The sequence below is a fragment of the Leopardus geoffroyi genome, chromosome E1 (genome assembly GCF_018350155.1).
Source record: "Leopardus geoffroyi isolate Oge1 chromosome E1, O.geoffroyi_Oge1_pat1.0, whole genome shotgun sequence".
Lineage (NCBI taxonomy): Eukaryota > Metazoa > Chordata > Mammalia > Carnivora > Felidae > Leopardus > Leopardus geoffroyi.
In genome coordinates, this window is record NC_059330.1 from 28,187,960 (window position 1) to 28,208,583 (window position 20,624).

Sequence of the window (20,624 nt, forward strand, 5' to 3'; positions counted from 1 at the left end):
TTTAGGGAGGTTTGCTCAAAGTCCAAGAAGCCCATCCCATCCTCAAATCTGGCCTTCACCAGACCAGCAAAGAACTTCTGGTCACTTGCTTTAAAAAAATTTTGTTAATGTTTATTTTTGAGGCGGGGGGAGGGACAGAGCATGAGTGGGGGAAGGGTCAGGGAAAGACGGAGACACAGAATCCGAAGCAGGCTCCAGGCTCTGAGCTGTCAGCACAGAGCCCAATGCAGGGCTTGAACTCATAAGCTGTGAGATCATGACCTGAGCCGAAGTCGGATGTTTAACCAACTGAGCCACACAGGTGCCTCGAAAACTTAATTCTTAACTTAGCAGTCCTCAGTCTTTACCAAATGCCTACCATAACATTCATATTAATAACTTACTTGCATAGTGCTTTATGGCTCAGAGCGTTCTCCACATGCAAGGTCTCATTAGATTTTCATGACACCTGTAGATGGAAGTGGGCGCTAACTTCACCCTGAGGACTCTTGTTGGCTCAGCAGATATTGAGGATGCTATGACTTAGTTCTCAAGGAGTCTAGTTGGGACCCAGTTGAGTTTTTCAAACACATCAGTGAACCTTTGAGTGATGAACTGAAAGGACTTGTTCCCAAGAGGGCAGAGTTCAGAAGAGAAGCAATCACAGGAATTGGAGGAGTCCCACAAGGGACTTTGATAAAGCAGATGGAGCTTGAGGGGGGTCTTGACAGAGTCTTAAGTAGGCATTGAGGCCCTCATGTAAGTTTAGAGATACATGATATAAAAGATAAGGTGCCTCTTCTCATGGAGCTGACTCTAGCAGAGGGGAGACAGATAATAAACAGTAAGTAAATGAACAAAACTTCAGATAATATGTGCTCTGAAGCCAATAAAACAGGACTACAGGTGGTCAAGGAAGGCCTTTCTGAAGAGGTAATTTTCAAGCTAATACCTTTCTTATAAGAAGCAGCCAGTCAAGCTAGGATCTCTGGGCAGAGCATGGCATGCAGAAGAAGCCAGTTTCCAGTGCAAAGACCTGAAATGGTGATGTACTTGGCATGCTGGAGAAACTCAAAGAGGGCCCCCATGACTTGAGTGAGAGAGAGCCAGATGAGGTTGGAGGGTGGGCAGGGCCCACTCAGGTAGGTTGAAACAGCAGGCAGCGAGGGTTAGCTCAGGGTCTAGCTGGGTTTCTGGAAGGTCAAGGAGTTTGCCAGTCTTCAGAGGTAGATGTTTCACAGAGGTACTGTGTGATGGTCATGATGATCCTTTAAGACATGAGCCTGACCTTGTGTTTCCTTCTGTAGCCAGGATGGACATGTACACAGGGACCTGACTCGAGTGCCCCTCCCAACCCAGCTGTACAACTGGGCTGCCCCAGAGGTGATCTTAGAGAAGGCAGCCACAGTGAAGTCGGACATCTACAGCTTTTCGATGATCATACAGGAGATTTTAACAGGTAGATCCAAGAGCACATTCACTATGACCAGAGTCTCTACTCTTGGGTTGGGTTTTTTTTTTTTCACAAGAGTTACTTTTATGAAAATTCAGAACATAGGAAAAAGAGATTTCTTCATGGAAACTTCTTTGTACTTAATAGAAGATATGAGGTGATTGTCCAGAAATCTCTTTTGACTTGTTCTTTGAGACTCAGCAAAGCCAACCTATCCTCCTATTAGTGGTGATGCATTTAATCCAAGCAAAGTTGTTTTTTTTTTTTAATGTTTATTTATTTTTGAGAAAGAGAGCGCGTGAGAAGGGGAGGAGCAGAGAGAAAGGGGGACAGAGGATCTGAAGTAGGTTCCACGCTGACAGCAGCAAGCCTGATGGGCCTGGACTCATGAGCTGTGAGATCATGACCTGAGCCAAAGTCAGGCGCTCAGTCGACTAAGCCACCCAGGTGCCCCAATCCAAACATAGTTTTTAAACTGAATATTACTGTCAGTGCTTAACGGTCTCTGTGAGGTGCCCTTTAAGAACTTGTAAACGAGGGGAAAAGACTGGCCTCTGAGAAATAAACTATGAAACCAAATACACCTAGAGTTCAATGTGTATATAAGCAGTGTCACCTGACAGATGTGGAAGCCATTCAATCCTTCAAGACCCTAATGCTAAGGAAGTGATCACATATCTGAAGATAGAAGGAATCTTTCAGGAGAGGGCACGCACACACACACACACACACACACACACAGTAAAACCACATTCACTGAGGAGGTAAGTGAGTGTTCCCTCTCATTTAGCTGTGTTTACAATCTGAGAGGCAAAACCACACCTTCCATGAGAGGAGTGCACTGAGCTGCCCATCCTGATGCCATGAAACATTTCCTGTGGTCTCCAGGTCTGCCAGCAGGGAGCCCACATGTACATAATTCTGACAGTACTTGTTCCTGTCTCCGTAGCAGGGATTTCCCTGGTAAATGGGTAAAGTGGTTTCTTGTCTATGACTGGTCATCCAGATAGTTTTTTCTATAAAGAGAAATTAATGTTTAAAGGGGTTGAGTGACTTAACTAAGGTTACCCCAATTACCCAATTTTACATGATTTCTTCTTTTTTTAAAATATGATTTCTTTATGTTACTTTTTCCTGTGACTTTTTCTTTACCAGATAACATACCCTGGAATGGCTTAGATGGCTCAGTTATTAAAGAAGCCATAGTCTTGGGAAATTATTTAGAAGCTGATGTAAGGCTTCCAAAACCTTATTATGATATTGTTAAGTCAGGCATCCAGGTCAAGCAGAAAGACCGAACTATGAACCTTCAAGATATCCGGTACATTTTGAAGAACGACTTAAAGGTAAGCTCTGAAGCTGTTAGGACTTTATTTCTGCTTACTCGTCACAGAGGCATAGGGGGTTAGAGACGAGGAAGAAGCTAGTTGAAAGAAGTTTTGGAAATCCTCATTTCATCATATCCTTTCTGTGCTCCCAAGAAAAGGAGCTGCTAGCTGCTTCACTTGGTTAGAGCAGCAGGAAATTGATGAGGGGGGCTGGAGAAGGTTGGCACATAGTAGAGGTATCCTGTAGGCACATAATGCTATTCAGTGACTGGAAGCTATTGTTACTGTTTAAAAAATATTAGGGGTGCCTGGGTGGCTCAGTTGGTTGAACGTCTGACTCTCGATTTGGCTCAGGTCATGATCCCAGGGTCATGGGATAGAGCCCCATGTCGGGCTCCTTGCTGAACGGAGATTAAGATTCCCCCCCGTCTCACCCTCTGCCCCTCACTCCTGCTCACGCTCTCTCTCTAAAATTAAAAAAATATATATTGGTAATAACAATGAATTAGCTAATTTGGATTACAGTCAGTCTACCCAACAGGAAGAAGAAGTTTATTTGATACCTAGACCTGCTTAAAAAATACTAGTGACATTCAGATAATTGCAAATATGTCCTTGATGATATTTCCCTTATTATAGGATTTTCTCGGAGCCCAGAGAACTCAGCCAACTGAGAGCCCCAAGATGCAGAGATATGAACTCCATCCTGATGTCAATGTTTGTCTAGGACTGATGTCAGAACATTTGAAAGAGACCCCTAACCTGGAAATAAAAGAGCTAAAGGAAACAGGTATGGCCTTAACCCACAGGTTAAGCATTAATTGACATGAATGGGTTCCAAGAGTTGCAGGCTACAACTAATCAACTCCTCCAGACTGTACACATCACTTATACTGGGAAAAGATTGATGCCTTCAAGAAAAATCAAGATCCTTGAAATTACTAAGTTAAATATTTTTGGCTCCAGAACTAAGCAGTAACAGCCAGTTTATTTCTAGTATGATTATTCTTAGGAATTTATTTAATTGCTTCACAAATAAAAACGGTGATTTTTTAAAAAGTTAATTTCATTTTGAGAGAGAGGGAGAGAGAGAATCTCAAGCAGGCAGAGCCCAACATAGGACTCAATATTATGAACTGTGAGATTATGACCTGAGCCAAAATCAAGAGTCAGATGCTTAACTGACTGAGCCAGCCAGGCATCCCCCAAAATGGTGATTTTTATATTTAAAACTATTATCTGCTCATTATAGAAAACTTGAAATCATACAAAGAAGAAAATTACTTATTTTAATTCTGCCACTTAGAAATAATTTGTTAATATTTTGGTGTTTCCCTCCAAGCTTTTCATATAGTTTTATAGCTTTGTTCGTACATTTAGAAATCTTAGGGGCACTTAGGTGGCTCAGTCGGTTGAGTGTCTGACTTCAGCTCAGGTCATGATCTTGCAGTCAGTGAGTTTGAGCCCCGCATTGGGCTCTGTGCTGACAGCTCAGAGCTTGGAACCTGCTTTTGGATTCTGTCCCCCTCTCTTTCTGCTTCTTCCCCGCTCGTGCTCTGTTCTGTCTCTCAAAAATGAATAAACGTTAAAAAAAAAAAAGAAATCTTAGAATGCAGAGCTGAAAAGGACCTTGCAGTCATCTGGCTTAATATCCTCATATTCCAGATGAGAACACTAAAGTTGAGAGAGGTTATGGCTTGCTCAGGATTTCAGAACTTACTAGAGAGCTGGAATCCAGGCCAAGTGACCATTCTTTCTGCCTCTCTTTGGACAGGGCTGGAGGCCTCCAGAATGACCTCCAACAAGCTTTCATTACTTTGGCTCCTCCATCCCATTCTCTGCGAGCTGTATACCATCAACCAGAGGTGATGGGTGATCAGTTCTAGTGGTATTTTTTGAATTAATTATTCTTCCCATTATGTAGTGGCTTCTCGGGCAGTGTCTTGGCTACTTTTATCAGATGCTCACCAAGAGCATAACTTTGACATGAATATTCAAACTCCTGTGTGTGTAAAGAAAGCTATGAATTTAGTTTTTAAGATTCAGGGGCCTGTAATTTGCATGTCCTGATAGTTAGGCATGTTTTGAACACATTGTAACTTAAGCTTAGAACATTTTCCCCAGGGTTTGACCCCTCCCCAATTTTCTACCTCAACTCATGTCAAAATGGGAATTTTCATCTCTTAGAAATACTCCCTCACCTCCTGGGAGTGTATCTTGTAGTCTTCCACACCTGGGAAGGGAATGGGAAACTAAAAAGTTTCTTTCTCCATTCTCATATTGCTGGAGCAACATGCTAAGGCTGCTAAGTTGCTGCATGTGATCACTTTAATCAGTTGCATGTTGCCACTCTTTCCAGCAGGCAGTCGGCTTCATTCACCCACTGAGAAAGCAACACCAGATCCTCAGGTCCTAGATCCAGGTCTGATGGCCAAGGAAACTCAGAACCGAGATGCTGCTTCTCCTGCCTGCTCTGTGATGGAAGAGGACGCCAGGGGGCCCAGCCCAGGTCAGGCTAGCCTCTGCAGCTTTGAAATCAATGAAATCTACTCAGGCTGCCTGGACAGGGGAGATAACACGAAGGAGGAGCCCCCAGGAGCTGATTCATCTGTTGTGGGAGCTGGACCAAGCCAAGCAGATGAACTAAAGTCCATGGAAGAAGAGTTGGAAAAGATGGAGAGAGAAGCATGCTGTTTTTATGATGAGGACGAGAGCTCTTCAGAAGCTGACACAGAGCTCTCCTTTGAGGACTGGGATTGGCAAAATGGTTCTCTTAGTTCACCCAGCCTACCTGAGCTAGCCAGAGAAGCCAAGGGCAATGGGAGCAATAGGCGCATGACCGAGGAGTACATCAGTAAGTGTGTGCTGAATCTGAAGATTTCACAGACATTAATGTACCAGAATGCCGATTTGCTGAGGAATACTGAACAGAGAATTGATAAACTTGAGATGATACAAAAGGAGCAGGAGGAGTACAGGTCTTTGTGGGCTTCTTCAAGAGAGTTTACAAACATTTATGACTCACCTTCAGCCTTGGGCCCCCCAGCTTCCACCTATGTTCCACCTGTCATGCAGCTGCCGAGAGGCCAGCAGCTGGACACCAGTGGCAATTGCCAAACCCTGACAAGATCTTCCATGGTGAGAGACTTTCAAGGAGGACATTTTGGCAAAAGGTCCAGGAAAAGAAGTGACTGTGGCTGGAAACCTGTCATCCGAGTCTCTGAAGAAAGCACTGGGGATCAGTCAGAGAAGAGCCATCAGGTACAGCTAAGTGGGAGGCAGGGCAGCGTGAGCAGGATCTGGAACATGATTCAGCATAGCCCCTAATCCATGTGCAAGGACTAACCTAAATACAACCAACTCATAGTGGGGTCCTCTTGGCTTTGGGAAATAAGGCCTCTAGGATGGAATTCCAAGGTAGATACTCTTCATCTCTCATTCCAAACCCAACATACAGCCCATGTTCTTTGTAATCCATGCATCAGATTGAACTATTTGAAATTGCTGTCTTATAGGTCAAAATATTCAAGTATTGACAATTATACGTGGTTCAACTTACTAAATATGGTATCTTGGGCAGGTATTAATCCCCATTCTAAATTGTTTAGTCATTCATTTACTCACTCATTCAATAAACATTTATAGAGCCAGAGGCTATGCATTAGACTCTGGGATATGATGATGCATGAGCCACAGACTCTACCTATGAGTAGCCCCAGTATGGGACAGATGGACCTGGTCATCAAAGAAGACACCTCAAAGGAGGTGAGAAGATACCATGGGAGCTGGCTTGGCAGGTGTAGCTTGAGGCTTAGTGAGGTTGTAGCTCTTCCATGAGCTCCTTAAGGACAGGGTCTGTGTCTTACTCATTCTGTGTCCTAGCAAGGGTGCCTAGCACATAGTAGGTACTTGGCAAATGGTCACTGAGGGAATGAATAAATGAATGAGTCTGAACAAGTTCACACATGGAATGCTAGCTGTCTCTTGAACCAGGATTTTAGAGATGGATCAACCCCATCATTTTACAGAGTATGAAGCTCAAGTTCAGTGCCTTAAACTTCCTAATGTCCAGGTGTTACAGAGGTGGGGTTGAGGTAGGAGAGGTCAGCCTCATTTAGAAGGAGGACTTTTTACTGAAATTATTTAGAATTGCTGGCCTGCAGTGATAAAAAGCTGGCCAGCTTTTTTTAGTGGGTTTTATTATAGTTTAAAAATTCTCTACTTGTAGTACATCCTTTAATTGCCTGCACAGGGCAGACAGCTCCCCTCGCCACCCCCCCCCCCCCACCTTACTACACTACTGCCAAGGCCCACAACTGATTAGGGGCAGAGTTCTTCACTCCTAGTTTAGTGTTCTTTCACTGTGCCCTGCTGAGTGTCAGACTTCAGTCCTCACTTAAAACATTTGCAAAAGTGTTGGCATTTTTTTTTTTTTTTTTGTATAAAAAGAAGGCACAAAGAACTTACTTAGACTCTAATTTCTGTTTATATTGAAATTTCAAATTTATTAGAAAACTATTAGAAATAAGTTTTCTTGGGGCGCCTGGGTAGCTCAGTTTGTTGAGCATCCTACTGTTGGTTTTGGCTCAGGTCATGATCCCAGGGTCATGGGATTGAGCCCTCTGTCAGGCTCCATGCTGAGCGTGGAGCCTACTTAAGATTCTCTTCTTGCTCTCTCTCTCTTTCTCTCACTCTCTCACTCCCTCTCTCCTCTCCTCCCCTCCTTCTCTCTCCTACCCCCCCTCCCTCATCCACCTCCCCTGCCAGCCATCTCTCTCTCTCTCTCTCTGTCTCTCTCTCTCTCAAATAATAATAATAAAAAGGTTCCTTGTATGTTATGTTTTGGTTATTTATCACTATGTAATAACAGCAACAAAAACCCGAACTTCGTGGCTTAAAACAATAATTTATTTCTCACAATTCTGTGGGTCAGGAATATGACAGGGCTTACCTGGTGATTCTCTCTGTGTGGCATGGGCTGGGATCACTCTCTTGACTGTATTCAGCTGAAGGCTGGGATAGGCAAGAAGGTTCAAGGCCTCATTGACATGCCTGGTGCCTTGGCCTCCTCCAAGCGGCCCCTCTCTGCACTTGGCTTCTCATCATCCAATAAATAATCTCATCCAAGCTTCTCTACAGCATGGCAGCTGCCTTCCCAAGTGAAAGCTGAAACTGCTAAGCCTCTTTAAAAACTAGTCCCAGCCCTAGGACAGTATTACTGCTGCTACTTTCTGTTGGTCAAAGCCGCAAGGCCAGCCCAGACTTAAGAGGAGGGAAATAGGTTCCAGCTATCTTGTGGCAGTGTGGACAACAAGGGAAGGAATTCATGGCAAGCCTCATTGAAAACCATCTACTAATACATATGACTATGGATAAAACAATTGTACCATATTGAATTTTTCTTTAAAAAATCTACCCTGCTTTTCTAGCATAATCAGGGAATAAGGCATTTCCGTCTAAATGGATTTTTCAGTTAATTGAAATCCATTAATTTATCAGTTCTTAAATTTTTAATCATACTAAATGAAAACATTACAAACTTCCCATTATCCTAAGTACTTATTTTGAATATATTCTAATCTTTCCTTGGTGACCATGACATTTCTTAGAACATCTGTTACTTGATGCTCCATGATAAAGTTGTTGCCCTTAGCCCCTGCTAAGAAATCTTCTCCCCCACACAGAGTCCTCTGGAGCTCATAGTTTAGGGAGCTTATGATCATTTTTGCGCATCCTCTCACTTTTAGGCATCTTGATGTCATCCCAAAATACCACATCTGTTGTCTCAATTTGCCGAAGGTTAGGAAGTACAATGAACTAAGTTTGTTAAACTTGGAATGAGCAGATCCAAAATTCTCTCTTTGGGATAAAATATACAGTGTTTAATTTACCTTTTTTTTTTTTTTTTTTTTGTTAGAGAACATGAGTGGGGGAGAAGGGCAGAGGGAGAGACAGACACAGAGAATCTTAAGCAGGCTCCGTGTGGAGCCTGAGGCAGGGCTGGATCTCACGACCCTGGGATCATGACCTGAGCTGAAATCAAGAGTCGGACACTCAACTGACTGAGCCATACAGGTGCCTGTGATTTAATTTACTTCTATTTCCAAAGTATTGTAGCTTTTATTTTAGTGTGCTTTATTTTCATAGCATCCTCACTGGTGGACTCAGATAGATACTACATCCCAGTTTTATGGATGAGGAAACTGAAGCACAAGACTTTCTTAGGTTATTCTGAGTAAGGGTTTGACTAGAACCCAGGGCCCTGGTTTCCTGCCACAAAGCTTGCTGCCTCAATAATAATATAGGGGAAATTGGGGCGCCTGGGTGGCGCAGTCGCTTAAGCGTCCGACTTCAGCCAGGTCACGATCTCGCGGTCCGTGAGTTCGAGCCCCGCATCAGGCTATGGGCTGATGGCTCAGAGCCTGGAGCCTGTTTCCGATTCTGTGTCTCCCTCTCTCTCTGCCCCTCCCCCATTCATGCTTTGTCTCTCTCTGTCCCAAAAATAAAAAAAAAGAATAATAATAATATAGGGGAAAGTTTTGGGATTTTTGATGTCTGTTTTGTCTGCTTATTCTTCACTTGCTCCCAGTCTGGATTGGGTTCTTGGGGGCCAGCTTCTCTATGTAAAGACCTCCACGCAATATATGAGTTATTAGTTATGAAACATGAAAAGGGAAATCATCTTAGTAGGTTCAATTACTTCTGCACATTTAGCAAGAATGGCTTGAAAAATAGAATGTGAGAGTGAAGAGAAGAGGAATTCCTTCATCAAAGCACTGAAACATGTCTACTCTTTTTAAGCTGCCAACTTTTAGTGGACCTGGAAAACAGGGCACAAGTGAACAATCGCAGCCCTCTCAAGGAGCCAAGCACAGTTTGGAAAGAAACAGGAGCCCAAATACCAGCAGGTGGGTTAACATTTTGTTCTTAGACTCTCATGTGACCCCAAAACCACTTAATGATCTTCATGTGTCTTGTCACAAAGAGACTGTGAGTGATGAAAAACAGTAACACAGAAACAGATATTGGCAGGTTTTCTCCTTTGAATGAGTGGAAGGAGCTATGTAATGGGAACTTGTAGGAGAAAACATCAAAGGTAAAGGACCTGGCAGGTTAATCAGACAGAATTCATCATTTATCAAAAGCAAAGCACCTTGCCTTTCCAAAGCTGCCAAAATTGTTTTTCTTATAAAAAGAGATGCCAGGTACCCCATTTGCCAGTGCTCCAGAAACCAAACTGTTTGGAAACCAGGGTTGTTCAAAATAAACATCCCTGACGTCGGAGCAGGGTTGAACAATACAACTGTTAACCATGCAGCTTCTGATTTCCAGCCAAATCAATGAAATGAATTGGCTTCAGCACAAATCACAGGAAGGAGAGCATATGTGTACAGTGAGTTTTTAAGAACTTATGTAAAACATTTTATTTTGCATAGGGGCAAAATTATTAAAGGGCCGATTATTAAAGGGCCAATAAGTGTGTTTCAAGATAGACTAGTCCATCAGTTTCAGTTTTTCTTTTCTGTGGTTAAATGATTTTAATCCATGGTTTTGAAGTCAGTTCTCCTGGAAAGAAGTAACTTTTTGTTTCTCTCCCAGTGTTGATTTGAGACTAGCAACAAGAGTTTGCTGTTCCTTTCATGTTGGTAAATGTGTTCACTAAGGGAGTATCAAGGAGAATACCCAGACATCTTAGTTCAGTGTATGTTACCTTTACAAGGAGAATTACTGGAGAACCAACTAACTGGCACCAAAAGGGTTAGAGCTCACATCATTGAGAGAAGCAGATGCGGTGACCGTATAGGCATTAGGTGGTAAATCAAAGCCCCTGTTCACCGTGTTCCCCCCAAAACACAAAAAAACAGACCAAAGAAAAGTTTGACATTTTGCTGCCAATCCACCTAGTCTTTTTATATCTTTTTTTAGATATAAAATTATAATTACATGTAAACATATATAGGTACTTTTATATCCTGATTTTTCCCCTTACATTAGAACAACAGCATTATCTCACATTATTGGAAAACCTTCTGTGAACTCATAATTGTTGGATTTCCCCCATTGTTGAATTTTAGGTTGTGTTATTTTTTTTTTGTCCATTTTGAATATATTGGGCCACAGCGACTTGTCAGTGCAACTGTTTCTGCACTTTGGAATTATGTCCTTGATGGATTGCCAGAAGCAGGGTTACTAGGTGAAGGGTTTAAACATTTTAAAGATAACTTGATAGCTGCTGTCAGATTGCTCTTTAAAGAAGCCAATCAGATTTGACCTTTCTAATTCAGTCTCTCTGCTTTCTGGTCCAGCAGGGAAGTAGGGCATTCAGGATAACAAGGAATTCATATATATGCCACAAGTCACACATTTTCAAAGGGTTAGTTTAATAGATGATAAGATACATATATAATCATGGCTGTGTAGAGGAAAAGAGATTCCCTTGTTTTTCAGATGAGGAAACCTTTGTACAGAGAGATTAAAGTGTGCCAAAGGCAGGCAGCTAATTAGTGGTGGGTAGGGTCTGGAACTCAGTGAAACTAAGCTGAAGATCTCTGAATGTTCTTCAGGTTCCCTGGTGCCTTAAGACCATGCTTACAAATGTTAGTTATTGTGCTATCACTGATATGCAGGTGGGCCTGTTATAAAAGAATTCTGAACAAAGGGTAGGAACAGTTACTGAACCATCACCTGTGTTCTGTGGCATTGTTGGGGTCGGGGGCTCTGCAATAGCTCAGGGACTAGAAGTCTGTCTACTGAAACTGTGTTTCAATTGTGGGGTTTCTTCTACCTCTGAAAAATTTTCAAGAGTACTTTTAGAATCATGTAATCTGAATTTGGAAACTGAAAAAAACCTCAGAGGTCTTCTAGCCCAGTCCTTTCATTTCCTAGCCAGGGAAGGCCTAAAGAGTCTAGTGCCCGAACCAAGTTGACTCATCTTAATAGTATACTTTTCCCTGTGCCAAGCCACCTGAAGGGACCTCTGGTGTCATCCAGCCCTGGCCAGGCCTCTGCTAGGTAAGGAGTCTTGCTGTCAGAACGCTGGGGAGTCTGACACTCTCTGGTGGCAGGCAGGAGTCAGTGCAACCCCAGGAATGGTTCTGAGAGGAGAGGATGGTCCGGGTGGGCTGGAGCTGCAGGGCTCAGGGTTGTGTCAGGAACTTGAGCAAACTACTATATTTGTGTCTACACTGTCCCCCCACCCCCACCCCTTTATATAATTTAGGATCAGTGTGGAATCTGTGTCTTCTGAAATCTGTCATACAAAGTTAAGAAATAACGAAGATGATGGAGAGGTACACTTAAAATGGAAATGTGAGTAAAACATCCTAAGTTCTGTTGGGCAAAATGAAATTTAAAGTATATTTCTAACCTGCTTGTTATCTCTGAGTACACAGCCTGTATTGCACCAGCCTCCCACATTCTTTTCTACTGTTGGATCGTTCCAGTTTAAAAGCAAGGCTTTCTGGGGTGCCTGGGTGGCTCTGTTGGTTAAGTGTCTGACTCTTGATTTGGGCTCAGGTCATGATCTCACGGCTTGTGAGTTCAAGCCCTGTCAGGCTCCATGCTGACTTCTTAGGACTCTGTCTTTCCCTTTCTCTCTGCTTCTCTCCCTCTCTCTCTCTTTCTCTCTCTCAAAATAAATAAACTTAAAAAAATACATTAAAAAAATAAAAGCAAGGCCTTTCTGACTACAAATTACAGAAGAGAAATGCTTTTTTCTTTCTTCTTTCTTTTTTTACCATCTAGTCAGGAAAGATAACCTATGTCTTTTAACATTGTTTAAATGAACATATTTTGTGTTACTAGTCCAAAGAAAAGAGATTATCAAGTCCACCACTGTGTATACTGTTTTGTTCAGTGATTTTTTTTTTCTGGAAAAAACTTTTTTCATTTCTAGACTTTATAGGAATATTTCCATTATATATATATACTATATATATATCACTATATATATATATATATAGTATATACTATATATATCAGTATATAATACTGATGATTATAATACTAATATATATATACATATGTATATATACTGATGCATATTACATAACAACTATAGCAAAAACAGTACACGATATAGAAATTTAATATATAACATTCATTATTAAAGAACATTCAGTGTCACTTGGATATACCTTGTGGGCATTTTCCTTTCGTATCAGTTTTATCTTTAAAAGGGTACGATGTCTATGTGTTTTAATACTAATGTTAAATGACATTAGCAAAAGTATAGAACATTTGGAATGAAGACACATGCACATAAGCACACACATATATACACACTCCCAAAATGTGAACTCAGCATAGTCCAGAGAGGCTAGACAAACTCAAATAGAATCCTTTCCACTAGTTTCTACAGGCTGCAGATGTTATTTTCTTGTAAAATCTTCATAGCAGGAAGGTCTGTCTACAAGTTTTCTGCTACCTTCTACTCCAGAATTCAGAAATTAACTGAAATTCTGTCCTTCCCTGTTATCACTTCTTTTCTCTCCTCCCCTTCGAACCAAAAAGCGCAAGCTAAGGATGATGCAGTTCTAAAAAGGCAATTACTGTGATAATATGAACTTTAAAAGTATTTTGTAGCTCTTCAAGAAGCAAAAACTTTTGTCTCCAATGTTCACAGTTCTGTTTTAAATGCTACTTTCTCTCCAGTGGAGGTGAAAGAAATGGCAGAGAGAGCAGCCACCGGGCAGCTGGCAGTACCACCATGGCATCCTCAGAGTAGTGCGACTTTAGAGGATGAAGCTAAAGATGAGCCTGATTCCCTGCTGCAGCCCCCGCTTGGGGACCCTGAGAAAGTGGGTTGGCAGTGCACTGTAGAGTATCCCAGGGAAAATGATGAGTCAAGAGAAAATGGCAAATGTAACAAAATGGGTAACAGTGACTGTGACAGTGACCAGTATGGCAAACAGCCTGGACCTCAAAGCTTCAACAGTAAGTGCAGTTGGAGGAATTGGGATGGTTGAGCTCTATCAAGTTATTAGCTCTCAAATATAAGTAAGCATCCTGGAATATGTCCTTTGCTTGGTCTTCTCCCCTTTCCCATATATCTGGGATCCCTGAATTCCAGGGGAAAACAGCATACCCTTTTGATTCCATTGTCCTTCCTGTAGGTAAAGAAAATCCAGAAATTTGTGAGTTTTTCTGTTACTGGAGCAGACCATTTGCTCAAAGGGAGAAAAATAATCTGTATACCATGACCTTGTTGTTGGCTCTAACCTGGCAAGGAATTGAACCTTTTTTTTTTTTTTTTTTTTTTATCTGAGTACAGTAGTAGATGGCCATTCCCTACTGCCCATTTCTTTGCATTTTCAGCCAGAAAAACTTCACTGGCTCCTAGAGATTCTGTGCTAGAGGAATCTAGAGACAAATGGCATTGACTGTCATCACTTTGTAGATTTGCAGGTTAAAACTGAAGGCTATGCATTTCTACCTGGTAATTTGCATGCAATCAGGGCATGGAATATTATTTCACAGTTGTTTACAAATCAAAGAAAGGTACATCTAAAATTTTCATTTATGTTAGGTAGAAAACCTACTGGCTTGAGGTCTTTTGGTATTTAGAATCTGTTCCTTATCAAGCATCCCCCTTGAATGGGTGGGCCAAAGGACTGATGATACAGGACCACGTGTTGGGGCCAGGCCAAACTTACAGTCTCCACTTTCTGGACTGAACCTGACATATGGGACATGGCCATCCTTGGCAGAATATTCACAGATCTCTTCTCTCCTGCCACTCCTCTTCCCTTCCATGCCATCTGAATATCATGGAATGACTATGGCCCTGGTTGTGTTATAATCATTAGGTATCAGGCACCTGTCTCCCAGCAAAAATGTGTATCCAGAGCATAGTGAAGTCTTTCAAGCAAGTTCTGACGCATCTGTGGTCATTGAGAAATCTTACAGTGTAAGTAATATGGCCTGCAGAGCCAGGTTGAACCCAAGGACCTAATAAAGTAGAACTGAGTTGTTGTTATATATTATGACATTGAAATAATATCTATAGTAGTTCTTTTTTGTTGGAGTATGTGCTTCACATGAATGGAAAAGTATTTTCTCCCTGCCTAAGTACTGTTTGGGTCAGTTCAACTCAAAGCATTGTGTATCTTGGGGCTTGGGTGGAACACAGACAAGTGTCAGATTCTGGAAACTCTTGAGCTTTCTTTCTAGCTGCGTAGATGATGAGACCCACTCTGGAATCACAGTGTGAGGTCAGGTATCAAAGCTCATGGCCCAGCAGGTGACTGAGGTCCAATTGGAGTAGGAAGAGCAAGGCCAGGGTTGTGATGAGAGGGCCTTCTTCACCTAGAGTGTCCTCTGAGACCCAAATTCAGCTCTCAGTAGAAGGAATGTGTTTCTGCCTGGCAACTGCACCTCAGCAGGATCTGTGCATTGAGGCTGTAGCCCTGCATCATAACACATCCTTGAGGTATGTAATTGGGCCACAGTCCAGCCAGGCTAAGGAACCAGAGTGTGTTATCATTGTGATAGGAGGACACAGTCACTTAAAGAATATAAACAGCAACTGAAAATGAAATAATATAAAAATACAATTGTGATAACATTTGAGATCTTTCAAAGAACATACTATTATATTTAATCACGGCACACAAACCACCCACAGGACAATTTAGGACAATTTATTCTTTTTCTCACATGGGGGCTGGAAGGATAGGCCATGTTAAGCATACTGGCTTGGCTGGAGAAGCAGGTCTGTCAGGGAAGCGGGGAAGGTATGTGAGGCCAGGCTTGTCTGAGAAGTTTCAATTTGATACAAGAGGTGAAGGGGAGCAGCTGCCAAGTGTGCAGGAAGAGGAAGCATGTGGCAAAAGCAGCATCCAAGGAAATAAATCATAAAACCTCTGCAAAGGGATCATTGAAGGTGTGGAAAGAAGCTAGTTAGTTGCCTGTGCATGTGGTGATCAGGGCCTGAACATGGAGAAATAAGCAGAAAAGGAAGGGGTGGAATGGAGATGGTGAAGAAATAGCTGTTACTTTTGAATCTTCAAGTTTTATTTTTATTATTGAGATTGCATTGCTATTTTTAACATTATACTCCTTCACTTTTAAGCTGTAGTGCCCACGGGACTCCTTATTTTTGAGTGGCCTCAGCTTCCTCATCTGGAAGACGATGCCAACACACGGACTGCGTCTGTGGGTGTTCAAACTCAGTGCCAGCTTGAGTTGTCTAGGGCCTTTCTTCTTAGAATTTCAGAGCAGAAAGGTCACCTAACTCCCTCCCCTTCCATTGTACAGATGAGGACGATGAGTCCCAGGATTTTCATTTGCCTCACTTGCTGCAAGGGTTCACAGCTTGCTGTGGGGAAGGAAGGCAGAGGCAGGTGGTGCAAGCAGGTGTGGGGGGGTGGCCCTAGTGATTTTAGATAACCCCGTTATTAACACTGAATCCAACTATAAAGGGATTTGTTTACAATGAACACCGACCTAAAAGTGATTTCCTACATTATTAATAGGATCAGTCCATGCAATCAACTTGTTCACCAGAGTCTTCTGAGGATGTAACAGATGAATTTTTAACTCCAGACTATGAATATTTTCATTCTTCAACTGCTCAAGAAAACTTAGCTCTAGAGGTAAAAAACCACAGTTTAGGGTAAAGTACTTTTCAGCTTTCTCTATTGCCTTATTTCTTTTAAATTATTTTTATTGAGAAAAATAGCTTACACATAAAAGCATCTAATTTCGACTTAGTGTTTTCATGTGTTTTGAAAAGACATCTGAAAAATAAGATTTGTGAGAATGGAAAGTCATATGCAGTTTCTCCCAAAACTGTGGTTCCTGTATTTGTACAGCACTTGGTACTTTTTTTAAAAACACTTTTCTTCATGTTACCTAATTCACATATCCTTCCTGTGGGGAAGAGAAGAAGGCCTGCTGTTATTCCTCTGTGTGAAGAAGTGGTGATCCACAGATGTAGGGAATTAGCCCTGGCCTGCCAAGCTTTAGTGGCAAGAGAGCCAGGATTAGAGGCCAGGGCTTAGCATGAATGTGGGGCTGTGCAGTGCATGGGGCTTTCTTGGGAACCTGCCCAACTTTTGCAAACATCTATTTGTACAGAGTATTTTCATTTATAAAATGAAGCTCCTTACATTTTCTTACATACTTGTTTGTTTATTTATTTATTTATTTATTTATTTATTTATTTATTTATATAATTTCTACCTCACCTTCTACTGACCTACCATTTTTTGGACCTTTTACCACTATGGAAGGTGGGGTAGAGGAAAGGGAGGATTGTAGATCTCAAACACAATATTTGACTGGCAGGAATTCAGTGATGCAACAAAAGCATCACTTCCACTCTTCTGCACTTCTGATAACAGTTTTCTATTGTTAATCCTTCAGCTATTCTGGCTTTTAATGTGAGCAGACTGGCATGTTAAGAAAATCTTTAATAAAAAGATATACAGTACATATACACATATTATGTATACATATACGTATAAAGTGTAACATAGAGGAAAGTACACAGCTCTTAAGTGTACAACCTATTGACTTTCCCAGACTTGAACACATTCATGTAACCAACCAGATCAAGAAGCAGAACATTATGGGTCCTCCAGAAGACCCCTGTGGGCTTCTTCCCAGTCACTGTCACCTCTCGAACCAGTGTTCTGACTTCTCACCCCCCAGAAAGTAGCTTTGCAGTCTGGGCCATTTTTCCAACTTTCTAGCTTTTCTGATAAAAGTCCTAGGAATCAAAACATCTTTGTGGGAAGGTTGGGGGAGTGGAGGGGATAATATAAAGAAGGGAAAAGTCACACAGTTCTTCCTCACAGTGGGGGCTGGGGAGGGCTTGTTGAGGAGGACAACAATTGAGTAAGTACAAATGAGCACTTACTGTCTTCGAAGCAGGTTTATTCTTTTTCTATAAAAGATGCAGGAACCTTAGGAAGATTTTCAAGGTTTAAGAACATCAAGAAGTTCTCCCTCTACTTTTGATGATATGACGGCCTCCAGTGACCCTTCTTTCTTTGCTCTTTTATTCTTTTGTAGACTTCAAGTCCTATAGAAGAAGTCTTTGAAGGAATACGAGATGCATTTGCCCAACCTCGAGGTTCTGGTAATAAGCTCTTAAGGCAGATTCCTTTTCACTTGCCTTTACTTTCTGTTGGATGACATATCTTTAAAGCTGGAACAGTCCTTAGAGATAACCTCCTCCAGGCCTTTGATTTTACAGATGAGGAAACCTAGGCTTTGTGATTTCTCCTCATTAGAATGAATCTCCTGCTCCTCACCAGCCTCATAACATCCGCATATCATGTTTTCTGTACTTCCCCTTGCATCCTTATAGCATATGTTTAGTGGTTGCTGCTGCTTCCCCCGCCTTCCCAGCCTTTCATTAGATTTCTGGCCCCTTTGTGGCACATAGCAGGTGCTTGGTTATATTCACTGAGCTGACCTGAGGGATTGACCCAGGCTGTATAACTGGTTATTGATGTAACAAAAACTAGAACTAGCTTTTCATGTCCTTCACCCTAAGAGGCAGAGTTTGACTGTCATTTTCCTTTGCTTGCTTAGAATCTTGGCAAAGAGTTAATAAAAGCCTATAGTGCATAGTCAACATAACATCCTTCCCTCGGGAGGCCTTGGGTTCTGTATAACTCAGCAACTGCTTTCCATTACATGGGAAGTTAACCTTGAATCAGCAACCCGGGTGTGGCACAAGATAAGATAGAAGTCAACCACTGATTCTGATACAGACATTTTAAAAATTGTGTACTTTTACTCTTTTAAGGTATACAACTGTCTATTTTAAAGTTTATTGGAGAGAGGGAGAGAGAGAGCACAAGTGGCGGGGGGGCCAGAGAACAAGGGAGAGAGAGAGAGAATTCCAAGCAGGCTCCATACTGTCAGCACAGAGCCCAGCGTGGGGCCTGAACCCATGAACTGTGAGATCATGACCTGAGTCGAAATGAAGAGTCGGATGCTTAACCCACTGAGCCACCCAGGTGCCCCTACAACTGTCTATTTAAAAAAATTGTTTTTAATGTTTATTTATTCCTGAGACAGAGAGAGACAGAGCATGAGTGGGGGAGGGGCGGAGAGAGAGGGAGACACAGAATCAGAAGCAGGCTCCAGGCTCTGGGCTGTTAACACAGAGCCTGACGTGGGGCTCGAACTCACAAGCCGTGAGATCATGACCTGAGCCGAAGTCGGTCATTCAACCGACTGAGCCACCCAGACATCCCTACAACTGTCTATTTTAAAGTCAGAGTTACCTATCTACTGAGCCATGTAGCTATTTTCAGTCATGTCTCAACATTCTGAACCCAGACAAGGTGGGCTTGGATTCTGAACTTACTGCCTTCCTCCTGCTATATACTCTGGTTTCTATCTCTAACCTGATTCATGCCCCTGTCACAGTTGACAGCATCTTAAGCAGTAGGCTTTTAGATGAATAGTTAAATTCTCAGGAAAACGTGTATTAAAAGTCTCCAGACCTGGATCTTGGGTCACCCACTTCTTTCATGTGGCCTCTGCCCGCAGTTACTTTCTGTGTGAGCCTGACCTGCACATAGCCATTTCACTTCTGTTTAGAAGAAGGTTGAGTGGGATAGAGAAGTTGTGGGGCAGGTAGGTCAGAAATCCAGGGCTACTTTGATACAGACATCTGAAGTACACGAAGAAACCTCTGATTTCCACTCATGTCCCGCTTTCACCCTTCTCTTCCTCCTTTTCCACTAGGGCTCTGACATACACCCCTTCCACACCAGGCGATGCCACAGGTAAAAATCGGACACATGCCAGGTTCCAAGCCCAGTTTTGCCACTGATTTTTTTTTTCATGCATGATCATTTCACCCCAGGGCTCCATTCTCTCTTTGTATAAAGTAAAGGAGAGGGTCAGACTGCAAAATCTCTTAAGTTTTTTTCCAGCTGTAATGGTGCTTATTAGGAATTCCTTAATGCTTTCTAGGGCTTTATGCCTCCTAGGTATTTGAAAGAGGGTCACAGGAAGAAGAGCCCTCATGCTTCTCTAATGACGTTTCAGACCTCCTTGGTACCTGCTAAAGGTGACACTGTTTTGGTGAGCCTCCCCATCATCCACCATACTACTTGCTCTAAGAAATGGCCTTGGGATCATGAGCATTTGCCGAGAGGGCAGGCTGCTCTGCCTGTCCCCTTCTCTATAAACAAAGCAGTACACTGGTGGGAAGAATAATGAATAGTGGCCTGTCTGCCCAGAGGTCTGCATAGTATCTAACCTGAGAACTGGTGGGGAGTAACTTTGGATACTTGATATCAAGAAGAACAGAAGAGGTGCACCTGGGTGGCTCAGCCAGTTAGGCATCTGACTCTTGGTTTCGGCTCAGGGCATGATCTCACAGTTTCATGAGTTCAAGCCCCATGTTGGGCTGCTCCGTGCTGTCAGTGCCGTGCCTGCTTGGGATTTTCTGTCTGTCTCTCTCTCTGCCCCTCCCTCACTCACACTGTCTCTCTGTCTCTCTCTCTCTCTCAAAATAAATAAACTTAAAAAAAAGAACGGAAGATAGTTGAATTAGCTCCTTAGTACTCAAGCCCCCCCACCCCCATTCTTTAAGTGGAGTATGATGGCCAAGAGGCTCAGCACTCTGGGAATGCCCAGCTAATGGTCTTTTCTATTTGGAATCTTTAGTGAACAAACAGTTCTTGGTTTCAACGCCCCCTGGTGTCTGTTGACAGGAACCAGGTCAGTTTGCCTTCCTGAAAAGACAAAACAACATTTGTCTCCAGAAATAACTGTGCTGTTATAACTGAGAGGCCAGTAAATGGCTTGATTGTATTTTGAGTGTCAGAATATAGTTACTTCCTCTGAGCAAGGAAAATAAACTTTCAGAGCAAAAACCTCTCCTATAGCAC

The 20,624-nt window shown here is 42.3% G+C and overlaps 1 protein-coding gene across 5 annotated transcripts in view; it reads left to right on the forward strand.

The window, feature by feature from the left end:
• The window catches only part of TEX14 (testis expressed 14, intercellular bridge forming factor), a 121,331-nt gene that overhangs the window by 79,853 nt on the left and 20,854 nt on the right, over positions 1-20,624 (forward strand). For 4 of the 5 annotated variants that reach the window (XR_006714856.1, XM_045488219.1, XM_045488218.1 and 1 more), the window contains exons 11-20: positions 1,287-1,438; positions 2,588-2,778; positions 3,400-3,550; positions 5,120-6,021; positions 9,562-9,668; positions 11,981-12,069; positions 13,414-13,695; positions 14,568-14,668; positions 16,236-16,355; positions 17,779-17,845. Coding sequence is in view for 4 of the 5 variants with exons in the window: in XM_045488219.1 (XP_045344175.1) it covers positions 1,287-1,438; positions 2,588-2,778; positions 3,400-3,550; positions 5,120-6,021; positions 9,562-9,668; positions 11,981-12,069; positions 13,414-13,695; positions 14,568-14,668; positions 16,236-16,355; positions 17,779-17,845 (2,162 nt within the window). In the remaining variant the exon portion in view is untranslated. The remainder of the gene's footprint in view (positions 1-1,286; positions 1,439-2,587; positions 2,779-3,399; positions 3,551-5,119; positions 6,022-9,561; positions 9,669-11,980; positions 12,070-13,413; positions 13,696-14,567; positions 14,669-16,235; positions 16,356-17,778; positions 17,846-20,624) is intronic. The other variant, XM_045488216.1, reaches the window with a different exon arrangement.